The following is a 12,941-nucleotide window of genomic DNA, read 5'->3' as shown; positions in this document are numbered from 1 at the left end:
CCCCTGGGGCAGGAGCAGGGATGTGGCCCTGGGCCTTCCCTCCTTTCTGCTGATGGGGCCACGAGGAGGGGGACTGGTTGGTCTCAAGAGCAACTGAATGACATCACTAGGTCAGTCAGGAAAATGCCAGCGCTGCCACAGGGCCTGCCCCGCGCTCAGTAAGTGTTCAGTGGTGGGAGGTCAGCACGGTCAATCCGTCCAGGCCCAGCCTGCTCATCTTAGAAATGCGGGTGACCTTTGGCCAGTCCCCACTCCTCTCGGGCCTTGATTTCCTCTGGATGGGTGGGAGGCACTGGGGAAGCAGGGCGCAGCCCTGAGCTGCAGGCAGCTGGAAGGTCCCCTCCCATCCTGTCCCCTAGGCTGTCTCGGAGCCTTGTTCCAGAGCAGGCTGGTTCGATCTGAGGGTGCAAGGGGTACCTTCAAGCAAGCTGAGAGCTTCCCAGTAAGCCCTGGCATAGCCCAGATACCAGGAAACCCGCTGGTGAGCTTCAGAAAGCCAAGCCTCCTCAGGATTTGTGCTTCTTGTCTGTGAAGAAGAGCCTCCGGAGCTTGTCAGGCTGCAAGGAGGGAGAAGATGCTAGAGCCTGGGTCCCTGGACAGGGAGGGGAGAGCCAGGCTCAGAGCATCCCTTGGCAGCAACTGGGGGCTGGGGCTCAAGGCTGGAGAAAGGCCAGGTTGGAATATTGATAGTTGTTCCACCACCCCTCTCAGTGCCAGAAATTCCACTCCAGTCCTCTGGTTTGGATGAAGGATTCGCCCTCTCTGGCTAAGGAGGCTAGGGGAAAGTGGAGAAGAAAGGCCAAGTCCCCCCTTCCCTCACTGGGTCCCCTGGGGTCCCCAACCCCAGCGCTGTCTGCCCCAGCCGTGCCCTAGGTAGAATGGGGGTGGGGATGTACATGGCGCCACCAGGGACCGGAAGGACTTTGCAGCTAGAGGAAGAGCAGACATGGGTTGTGGCTTCTGTGGTTCTTAGAAGGGCTGTCTGCAGGCAGGATCTGTGGTCCCAGGCATCAGGACCTCAGAGGCAGCCTTGCACCAGGCGAGCTCCCTGTCCTGGGGTGCGTGGGCACAGCCCTTCCCTGCGGGAGGAGCTGGCAGAGCTTCTGGTGAAGGCCTTTCACCTGGGAGCTCGGGGTTTTGCTGTTCAAGCGGAAGAGGAGGTCTGCACGTGCCCGAGGCCTGAGGCTGTGCCCTCGGGGAGTGGGCTCTCCCAGCTCATCGGCTCCAGGCGTAGGCAAATACGCTGGGGCTGAGGGTCCAGGAGGGTTCCTCTGCCTCTCTGGGAATCCTGACCACCTCCCTCTGCCCTCCTGATCCCTGCTTCCCCTTTTCTCCTTTCTTATCAGAAATCCCCAGGAATAACAGCTGCTCACTGACAGCCATCTCTGGGCTGTGTCCTGAGCACATAAGGATGTCTAGCTTCACCTCCTGGGCAGCCGCCCCTGGACACATCCATAGGACCAGCCCATTTTACAGATGAGGAAATGGAGATCCTGGGTAGATGCTAAATAAGAATACAGGATGCCCGCTTAAATTTGAACTTCAGATAAATGAGGAATAATTGCACTATTGGGGACATAGTTACGCTTAAAAAAATTACTCATTGTTTATCTGAAATTCAAATTAACTGGGCGTCTTGTATTTTATCTTGCTAAATCTGGCAGTCTTAGTTGTGGGGGAAACTATCTTGCCCAAAGCCACGTAGCTAGGGAGTGGCTGAGCCATGAAAAGGGCCAAGGCAAGTCAGACCTGGAGCCAGGGCCCTTGTCCACCTCTCTGAGGCTCTGAGACGCTTGCAGTGGCCAAGAGGGAGGGACAGGAGTCCTAGTCTGCCACAGAGAAAGACATCAGAAGGGCCTGGAAGCCTCCATCTTACATCCAAACCTAACATCTGCCTCTCCCACCATCTCTAAGCAGAAGTTAGGGCTGGAAAGTTCTGGGCAGTGGCAGTGACCTGACCTGCCCATGCCTGAGGGCCACAGGTCCCTCGTATCACCCCACCCATGGAGCCCCCCTTATGTGTCCGTCCAGTCTCCTTGCTCCTGGCTGCCGGGATTTGTTCATAGGTGTTCCTGGGCTCTGGGAGCTCCGGGGCCCCCAATATCCTCTCATAGCCACAGTCTGTGGACCCTGAAAGCTTGCTATATGTGGGACTTGCTCCAGGCTAGGGGGGCCTGGCTGGGCCACCCCAGCAGACTGTGATCGGCTCGTAGGTACTGCTGCCTTCTTGGTCTGGCACATCCCTGGCCTCCTCTAGGAGGCCTTCTGCCCAGATGAGCTCATAGATGTCTGCAGAACGGCTCAGTTTTGGAGACCCCTGACTCCAGGTAGCAGCTGAGGATCCTAGAGCCTCAGAACTGGGGGGCAGGAGAAGGCCCCAAGAAGTGGGAGACACTCTAGGGCCGTGGTCTGGGCTCACCCCAGAGAGGGCAGGTCCCGGGCCATCAGGCTTGTTCCGGCTTCCATCTGAGAGTCTCCTCAGGGCCTCCTTGCCTGGGGAGAAGACCTGGCTGCTGGCTGGGACTGGCCCCTGCCTGCCAGACACATCTGTGCCCCGGCCTAGCCGTGCCTGGTTCATCCTTCTCAGGTCTGCATAGATGATGTTGTGGGGGCCTCCAAAAGACTCGTCCAGAAGGGAAGCACTCCTCTCCGGGAGGGGAGGCACCTTGACGGGGGCCTGGGGAGAGAACGACAGAACCTCTTAGAGGTTAGCCTGTCACTAAGTTGCCTTCTGGTAAACTGCAGGTTTCTCAGAGAAGCTGAGGCCCCTTGTCTTGGGCTCAGTTTACCTGACGGTTACGTGCAGGGGTTGGTTGACATTCGGGGTCCCTGCCAGCTTCATGCTCTAGGACTCTGAGTATGGTCCTTATGTTGGCATTCAAGGCCAGGGGTCACGAAATCTACCTCCCACCCAAGATCATCCTGCCCTGCTCCTCTCCCCTCAAGAGTGGTGGTTCCTCAGAGCCCCCTGAGCCCACCCACTCACTGCTCCCTTCCCCTTCAGAATGGTCCACCCCCAAGTCCATCAATTGTGTATTTATTCAACAAATATTTAGTAAGCACTGTGTAGACACCATCCTAGGTGCCAAGGGCTCAGTGATGAGCAAGACCACCTCTTGGGAGTTTACATTCTAACCTGGAGATGGGCAACATACTGCTCTGTTGTATAGTTTAATGTGGTTGATGTAATATATGATACAATAATATATCACAAGATAATATACTGTCAGCTCACGATCAGTACTATGAAGAAGAACAAAGCAGAGTAATGGGATAGGGAGAAAGGCTGGTAGGAGAGGGGATATTTTCTATAGTTTAGGTGGTCCTCTCTGAGGAAATGACATTTAAGCAGAGAATGGAATGCAGTGAGAGTAGAAGCCATGCAGATGTCTGGTGGGAAGAGCATTCCAGGCAGTGGGTACAGCAAGAGCAAGGGCCCTGAGGTGGGAACGAGGTTGATGTGTTCCAGGGAGATCCAAAGGCCAATGAGGTTAGAGAAAAGTGAAGAAGGGGGACAGGTAGCAGGGCACTTGGTGAGGCTCTTGTGGACCCTGGTGAAGATTTCAGATTTTATTTTAAACATGAGGAGAAGCCCTCGCTGTGATCTGATATATATTAAGAAAAATTTCTGTGAGTCCTTCCTGTGAGTTGCTGTGGAGGAAAATAAAGTATTGACTCACAGGTATCCCACTCTACAGTTTACAAAGGGATTTTTCTGACATTTCATATCCATTCCCTCATTCAAGCCTCACAGGAACCTCAAGATTGGTAAACTGAGGCTCAGAGAGGTTATGTGACTTGTCCAAAGTCACTCAGCTAGAAAGGCCAAGCCAAGGTTTGAACCAAATCCACCGGCCAGAGGCAGGCCACAGCATGGGTGAACCACTGGGTAATTCCAAGCTGGGCCGCTCCTCTCTGGGCCTGGCACTCACCCTCCACAGCCTGAGGGGATGGCCAGTGTGGCCTCTCTGGGCCTGATGGTGGACGTGGCACCCACATTCCTGGTCTAGCAACCCTGACTCTGGGTAGCCCAGAATCCTCCTCACCTCCATGCTTTCTTCCTTGGGGAGGTTCCAGGGACTTGCATCCAGGCTCTTCTTTTTGTAGAGGAAGGAGACCTGGGGCTTTGGAGAGGGGCAGGAGCTGGCAGCCTTGTCTGGGACCACCGTGGGGGACACTGCAGCAGGCGGGTTTTCCAGGCCCAGATTGGTCTGATGGAGGCCCAGGGTGATGGCGTCATATAGATCACTGTTCTCTAGCTGGAGGCGGTGGGGACACAGCAGGTGTGTGGTCATACACCCCTGGCCAGCCTCTAGCCTCCTGCCAGAGACTGCTGGCCAGAGATTGAAACATTCCCACCAGGTCCCTGACCTCAGGTAGAATGCTTCCTCCATCTCCCCTTCTCAAATAGGGATCATGACCCTGCACTGAGTGCCCCTGGGTGGCAGGAAATAGGGAAGGCAAGGAAAGACATGTGGTCGAGTGGTGGACACCCCTGACCCGGGCACCCTGCCCCACCCCACGCCCCCCGGGGAAGAGAGGTACCTACCCGGGGGCAGGCAGCAGCCAGGGTCTCCCCGAAGGGCTCAAACTGCACCTCCTGGTAATGGCGCACGAGCTCAGCCAGGGTGCCGTGGCTCTGGGTGTCCCCTGAGATGAGGTAGCGCCGGTTTTGGAGCTGGTTGATGACAAAATGCCGGCAGCGGTCACTGCCCCTGCAACACAAGCACTTGTGGCCTGGGGCTGCTGACAGCTGGCAGCCCTGCCTTGGCCCAGGGCCGGAGCTGACCCAGGGCCATGCTGCCCACTTGGGCCTTGACGTGCTCCTCTATAAGGTGGAAGTTGACATCCAGCAAACACAGCCTTGCAGGTGATAGGGAGCGGTTTTTCAACGCGCACCCTACCCCCACGCCCGCACGTCAGTCAGGGAGGAAAGGGCCAGGGCCGGGGTTAAGGGGGAGTGGGGCACTCAGCTTGGAGCATGGATGCAAATTTAAAGGGATGCCACAAAACTCAGTAATCAAGATAACTAATAATGCAATATTTTAGAAAATCAAAATTAATACCAAAATATCCATGATGAGCAAAATATCTAAGGCTTAAAAGATGAGGTCCGAGCCCACGCTTGCACAACTCAGCCTTCCTCATCTCACCCAAATCCCACCCAGGCCGAAAAGATGGAGTTCCAGCTCCCATCTCCACACCAGCCTGTAAAGTCCCACCCTCTTCATTTTCCTTTTTTATGGAAGGGTAACGTAAACACAGTGAAGTGCACACGTCCTAAGTGTGCAGCTCGATGAACTTCCACATATGAACATTCCCAGGTAACCACCGCTTAGAGCAGAACCAAACATTTTCCGGCTCCCCAGAAGACTCCCTCGTGGCCCCTTCCAGTCAAACGTAGCCACCACTCTGACCCCCATCACCATAGATCAGTTTTGCTTGTTATGGAATTTCACCTAAATGGAATCATACAGTATTTCTTCTCTGTGTCTGGCTTCTTTCACGCAACATTATATCTTTGAGATTGATTCATGTCTATGTAGAATTAGCTTCCTTTTTTCCCCCCATTGATAGGTAGTATTCCATTTAATTAAATCCACAATTTATCCATTCTGCTGATGGACATTTAGATTATTGCCACATCTGGGCAATGATAAATAAAGCTGCTCTGGACATTCTCGTACATGGCTTTTGCTGAATATATGTATTCATTGCTATTGAGAATATCCCAGGAAGGAGAACTGGGTGAGGGATACATGTATGTTTAGCTTTAGTAGATTATGCCGAATTGTTTTCTAAAATCATTGCCAAGTATGAGAGTTACAGCTGCTCTGCATCTTCACCAACTATTAGGTGGCCTCTGTCTTTCCACTGTAGCCATTCATTGTGGTTTTAGTTTCTATTTCCCGGATTGCTAACGCTGCTGAACACCAGCTCACTGTCCTTTTGGACCCTCTTTTAGGAAGTGCCTTTATTTTGCCTGTGTCATCTTTGTCTTGCTGATTTGCAGGAGTTCTTCATATAGTCTGGACATGAGTCTTTTATTAGGTGTATGTATTACAATACAAAACCTCTCCAGCACTGCGGCTTGTCCTTTTATTCACTGAATGGTATCTTCTGATTCACAAAAGTTCTTAATTTTAAAGAAATCCAATTTGTTAACCTTCTCTTTTATGGTCAGTACTCTTGTGTCTCGTTTAAGAAATCTTTGCCTGTCTCAAAGTCATGAAGAATATTTCCTATGTTTTCTTTTCCTGTGTTTTCTTGTGCTTTTCTCACTTGGGTCTGTGAACCATCTAGAATTAATTTTTATGTATGGTGTGAGGTGGGGGTCATTTTTTTCCATTTGGATATCCAATTGCTCCTGTACCACTTATTGAAAAAACCAGCCTCCCCATACTCCTCCCCCCGCCGCGACCCCCGCCCTCCCCCCCGCTGAATTGCAGTGGCGCCTCTGTTGCAAATCAGGTAACCAAATGTGGGGGACTGTTTCTGGATTCCACTGGGCTATTTGTATATCTTTGTGCAGCCCCACTTTGATCTCTTTAATAAGCTGGCACTCCACCTAAGATCATGTTTGGAAAAAAAAAGCCCTGATGCTGAAAAGACATTTGAAAACTGCTGAGTTTGTGTATTTCAAAGTGCTGAGGACCATACCTGGCACATAGAATAACAATAACTATTTTAATAATGACTAACATTTATTTATTTACTATGTTCCGGACACTGTACCAAGCACTTTTAAATGTATAAACTCATCAAACCCATTCAACAATCCTATGCAATATACCCATTTTACAGATGAGGAAATGTAGGTGCGGAGAGGCAAAGTGACATGCTGAAGATCAGAATTAGAACTGGGGCAATCTGAACAGATGATAATTTTGAATCTGAATCTGAGGCCCTTGAGATTTGCCCTGGAGCCCCAGCCTCCCTCCCTCCCTAACTAGGGGTGGGGGAGGGAACTTCTTCCTTTTTCTGCCTCCCCCCACCCAACCTACAGGCTCTGACGTCGCCACCTCTGACTTCATCCTGGCCATCTTGTCTCCTCTTCTCCATGCCCACTGCCTTACCCTAGCCCAAGCTTCCTCATCTAGCCCAGACCTCACCCCTCAGTGGTCCCCACTGCCCCCACACCTCCAGCACCTGTCTTGAGTCCTCCTTCCATAGGCTGCCTGAAGTATCCTTGCAAAACCTAAGTCTGACCAGATGACCCTTCATTGTCTACAGACATAGCCAGACATCCAAGGCCGTCCTGAGCTGCCCCCGGCCTTCCTCTCCAGGCATTGCTCCACTGGAACCATGTGTCCTTCTGCACCTGGCAACTTGTGGCTCCCAACACCTTAGTCTGCCCTGTCTCTGTTCTTTTGCATATGCAGTTCAATCTACTGGAAAGGCCTTCCTAAACCCCAATCACACCTCTTTTTCTGCCCAGCAAGTTGCTGTTCTTCCTTCTATCCTGTCCTCAAAATCCACCTCTGTGAAGCCTTCCCCAGCCTCGCATCAGGAGGAGGTTCTCCCCTGCCCCCCACCAACTCACCCCCTTGAAGGTGGGTGCTTCATCCTAGTGTATGGCTGCTGCTGGTTAGAAAATGTCTGATGGACACGGACGGATGACTGAGGGAGTGAGGGAGTCAGGGCCCAGGGAAAGCCCAGCAGTGTGGGCTGGTGGAGATTCCAAGCTTATCTGCAAGTCTGGCTTGTGGAGCCAGAGCCCGCCTGCCCTTTGCAGAGGGCTTCCTTTCTTACCTGTAGGACAAGATGTAGCCGGTGGCCCGGTCGCTGAGGCGGATGAGGAAGGAGCCAAGAGCTTTGTCCCTGAGCAGCTGCTCTGTCTGCCTGGGCAGAGGACATGCCATTAGCTGGGGCTGGGTCCCCACAACAGCAGGAGCAGCCTGACTTAGACCAGCCTCAGAGTCCCTGCCAGCCATGCCCCAGACCCAGTGCACCGATCTCCAACCCTTTATAGAGGACTCCCTCAGACTTTCGTCTGGTTCTGTGGAAGACTCAGTCTGGGGCTGGCTGGGTTGGAAGCCCGAGGTCACATACACACCCCCCCCCCCACTACTGCCTCGCCATCAGGCACAGCAGCCACTGACCCTCCCCACCTGAATGTCCCTGCAGCAAGAAGGAATCCATAGAGCTGGAGATTTTTAGGTTTGTGGGATCCTTGCCTCAGGACTGCTGTGTACAGTTGTGCAGGGTGTGTACTACACAGTAGTTTCTGCAGGGAGAAGGCGTTGGTATGTCTGGAGCCTGACCACAATGGCAACTCATAGGTTCTCATCCCCTTCCCTGGCATGTCCCCTTCAGCCTCAGGCAGCTACGGATAGTTCTAAATGATGCCATGGATTTTGGAGGCGTGGTGGAAATTCCAGCTTTCTTCTGATTTGGCAGTACATAGACCAGATATCTCCTCACCCACTTATTCACCAAATACTTGCTGAGTGCCTGCTCTATGCGGGACCAGCTACAAATTTTGCAGGGGTCAGTACTACATGAAAACCTGGAGCCCCTTACTCAAAAAGTAAGAATTTCAACAGAGCAGAGGGCCCTGTGTTACAGTACACGTCAACGCCCGTGAATCTGCCTGCTTCAATGCCAGGTGCTGGGCCAGGAGGACCTAATGAGTGGCTGCATTTGTCATTCCTTCAGCTAGTGCTTTGGCAGCTTGGAGATCCAGCCCAATCAGAAAGCCAGCCTCCACATCTTGGCCCGTATTCCTAGAGTAACTCTATATCCAGGTTCACCTGGGAGAGTCCCCACTTAGAACAGTTCTCCTAGTTAAGTCCTCTTACTAACAGTGCTCTGGTTTGGATGATGAATGAAACAGTCCCCCTAGTAATTCATCGGGTTATCCGGAGCTGTTCTGAATGCATCCTTCTCCAGCCCGCTCCTCTCTGTTTCTCTGGCTGCCTGACAGCCCCAGCCATCCCAGCCCTACACTCAGAGCCGGGGCCAGTGCCTTCGCCCACCTTGCCCACAGAAGCGGCTGTCAGAGAACTCGGCATTCCTCAGTCTGTTCCCCCACCCACTGCTTTCTGGGGTCCCCGCCTAGCCCAGGGAAAGGGGCTAGCCCCTCGGCCCTGGGGGGCTAGGAGCCACGCTGGGCACATGGATAGGGGTAGCCTTACTTGCGGGTGATGAATCCGTGAAACCAGGGGGGCAGGGCTCCATTCTGCAAAATGAAGGGGGCCTGCGTCTCCGTGAACCACATCAGGGCCAGCTCCTGCAGCTTAGCCAGGGCCTGGCTGTCCCCGGCCCCCTCGGGCCCCCTGACCAGGCTGAACTGCCTCAGGTGGCCCTCCATTCTAGCGAGCACTGATGTGGAAGCAGAGCCCCGACCACCCGTATGCCTCTATATCTGTGGGCACCCCGGCTCATTTGCCTGAGTCCATGCCCTCTCCAACCACCCGCGGCACACAGGAGCCCTATTGTCACCTCTGACAATATGCGGCTGGTTCTCCTCTCTGATGCTCTGAGGCGGGGCACCTTGGCTGTCTGGGGACATTGGGGGAGGGTCACATTAGCAGTCAGAGAGGGGCAGGAGAGGGATCCCTGACTTCCTGGCTAACAGATGAGCTGCCCCACTGGGTTTGGCCCCTTCGCCCAACCTCCGGTCTTTGTCTCAGCTAAAGACCAGACTCTGGCTAAAGTCCAGGCACCGCCACTGTTAGCAAAGTGGTGAATTTAAATTCTACTTATCCTTCCTTCATGGCGGCCACTTGTATCTTGGTGAAGTTCCGTGCTGATTAATTCCTCTTTCCACTCAAGATTTATTGTCTACTGTGTGCCACGTACATCTGGGCCCTGGGAAAAAAGCAGCAACCAAAATGGCATTTTGCCTCATGGCACATATGTTCTAGTGGAAGGAGACAGATAATAAACAAATACATATATAGAATATGGGGTCAAGGGTAATAAGCACTCCAAGGAAAAGGGAGTGGAAGAAGAGAGCACGGATTGTGTTATTTAGATAGGGGGTCAGGTAGGGAGTCAGGGTTGGGGGAAGCCTTGCTCAGGAGGTGCCACTGGAACAGTGAAAGAGAATGCCAGGCAGGTACCTGGGGGAAGAGATGCTGCTCCCAGCAGAGGGAAGAGCAAGTACAAAGACTATGAGGTGGGACTCTGCTGGAGATCCTGAAAAGCAACCCAGAAGCTCATGTGGCTGGAGGAAGAGCCCTCTGGAGTAGATGGGTCCCCTAGAAGGGCTGCCATAAGGCTTTTGAGAGGAAGCACTGCACCAGTGAGGGCCCAGGATATTTGTTCACGCAAACATCCCTGAATCTCTAACGTGTTCCCGAGTTTCACAGCAGAAATCCAGGCTCGGTTGACAGTGAGGCAGGGGATGTTGCAAACAGTCAACCCCAAGGATCTGGGTTAGAATTCCGCTTCCATCACACTGACACAGGCCTCAAGGCGGTTTCTAAGTGGTTGCAGATAGCTCAATTTCTTCATCTGTAGAATGGGAATAATTTTTAAAAAGCTACTTTCTAGACTCTAGGGTCATTATGACAAGTAAACGAGACAGCATAATGGTTAAGAATGAGGGAACATATATATAAATTCCGAAACAGGCAGAACTGACCAATACCAATAGCAGTTAGGACAGTGTTTACCTTGGGGAATGTATGACGACCAGGAAAGGGTGAGGAGCTGCTAGGTGCTGATCATGTTCTATTTCCTGATCTGGGTGGTGTGTTAGATGAGTGTGTTCACTTTGTGAAAATTCACTGAGCTCTGTGCTCATGATCTATGCATTTTTCTATGTATATGTTCTACTTCAACAAAACAGCTCATTTGTAAAAAATGAGGACGCTACAGACATATTTCTTTGGTTCCAGTTCCAGCTCACCAGCTATGGGACCTTGAGCAAATGGCTTAATTTTTCTGGTCTTCAGTGTCATCATCTTTGAAACAGGGAGGAAGAACACGACCTGTTGTTTGGAAGGTAAAATGCATTAAGTCTTCAGAACAGAGTTTGGAACGTAAGCTATCAGCATTAGCTATTACTTATGATGATGATGATGATGATGTAATGACTCGGAAATACAGTGGGTCCTCCCCTATTGGTAACTATTTTTGTTATTACTATTATTATTATAATTTCATCATGGTCATTCTCAAATCAAAATCAAAATACCAATGGCAAGTGTGTGATACATATGATTTAGAGGAAAGGTCAGGGCATGAGGCATTCCTGCAACCTCAACCTGGACAGCTCATTCCCTGTCTTTGAGACTCATTTTCCACCTCTGTAAAAAGGATTGCAGGGCATCCACTTGCCTCACCTGTCGATGGAGTGAAATACTACAGGACAGGCCCACGGGCACATAGCAAGTGTTCCCGAGGGTCAGCTACCGGGAACATCACTTTTATAAAAATTTCCAGCCTTGACAGAGAGGAATCAACTCCAGCCAGGGGACACCGAGAAGGATTCACATACTTGCGAAATGGTCTTCCTGTCACAGATGTAAGCCAGGGATATACTGGGGTCATAATGGAAACCCCAGGGCCAAACTAGAAAGGACTGGAATTTCCTAATATGGGGTGGGGGAGGTGTAGGAGTGGATTACACCTTTATCTTCCCCAATCTCTAACTGAAATTCAGCATTTCCTTCCATGGTGAGTGCAGAGAACAAATCTTATTCGTGTTCGTAACACCTGTGACTTTGTCACCAAAGGAAATCACAGATATTTTCATATCACATTACAGCTGCTGCAGACATCCTGAGATATTGATTTTGCTCATTACCCCAAAATTATAATAATTAGACCCAAAGCTGGATCTTGATATTTAACATGCTAATAAAGAAGCACATCGTATTACTACATCACAGATATTTAGATAAGCTTATTTCAATATGATTGATTTCCACAGTAATTCTATGTACTTTATTTCTTGCATTTAAAAATATTATTCTGAGAAAAAGTTCATGAGCTTTACCAGATACCAAAGAGGTCCATGGCCCAAAAAAGGCCAAGGAAGCTGGGGTCTGACCCAGAGTTGGTTTGCTGCCAACATGAGGTCTTGAAGGTCTTCAAATACAAAGAAACGTGTTTCTACAATTTTCCATGAGGTGTTCTCTCTCCACCTCCCTTTTAGGTGGGGCACTTTTATGAGCAGAACCTGGCCATTTGCATAAGAAGACAAAGGTTTTGTGTACTGGAAGGGGGAGCCCAGGATGGCTGCAGGACAGATGTGAAGATTCCAAGGTCAGGCAAATAAAGGAGAGTCTATATTTATACTCAGAGGAAATGGGGGTGAGGAGGGGTTGAAGCCAGCTTTGCAGGCATCAAGAGAACTCTGTGAAAGACTGGGGATGGGTTTTCTCTGACAGTGTTCCACATCCCACTGTTCAGTTCATCACCTGTGCTCAACTACTAAGGGCTGGGTCTTGGGACAGAGAGAGGACCCTGGAGCAGCCCCGTCCTCCTTCTCCAACCCTGGGTGCCCAGAGGTGTCCAGAGAGGAACTAAGAGGTTTCAGGCTCTGCAGTCAGACTAAGCGACTTAAGAATCCTGGCTCCCCCTTTGCCAGCTTTGTGAGTTTGGAGGAGGTACTTCACTTTGCTGTGTCTCAGTTTCTCATCTGTAAAAATGAAAGGGAGAAAAAGTGTGCACCTGGTAGGGTTTGGGGATCCAGTGAGCTGATCCGATGCAAGGGAGTGGTGGGGAGGCATGGTGCACATGCAATAAACATCAGCCCCAGCTCCAAGTCAATCCCCCTGCTGGGAAGTCCCCAGAATTCTAAGTCTCTGTCTGTCTCATCAAAATTTCCTTGTCCTAGGTTCTTCATCAAGGTCATGCTTCTCCTGTAGGACCAATAGATGGTAATGGATTATCCATTAAATTACTCTCTCCCGAGGATGCTCAGTCTGGCATACCTTCTCAGGAGGAGAGCACTCAGATTTCTCCAGAAAGATGCTCAGGGTCAG

At 51.2% G+C, this 12,941-nt stretch overlaps 1 protein-coding gene across 1 annotated transcript; it reads right to left on the bottom strand.

Annotated features, from left to right (window-relative positions):
• Positions 1–506: 506 nt before the first annotated feature.
• SH2D7 (SH2 domain containing 7) lies at positions 507–9,313 on the bottom strand. The gene is given in 6 exon segments (XM_030875289.2): positions 507–557; positions 1,997–2,677; positions 4,047–4,255; positions 4,546–4,715; positions 7,753–7,842; positions 9,138–9,313. Coding segments are annotated over 6 exon segments (1,377 nt in total).
• Between the last annotated feature and the right edge of the window lie 3,628 nt (positions 9,314–12,941).

Source organism: Globicephala melas, chromosome 2 (genome assembly GCF_963455315.2).
Source record: "Globicephala melas chromosome 2, mGloMel1.2, whole genome shotgun sequence".
NCBI lineage: Eukaryota > Metazoa > Chordata > Mammalia > Artiodactyla > Delphinidae > Globicephala > Globicephala melas.
The sequence above is the reverse complement of the archived record's forward strand: the minus strand, read 5'-3'. Positions and strand labels throughout refer to the sequence as shown.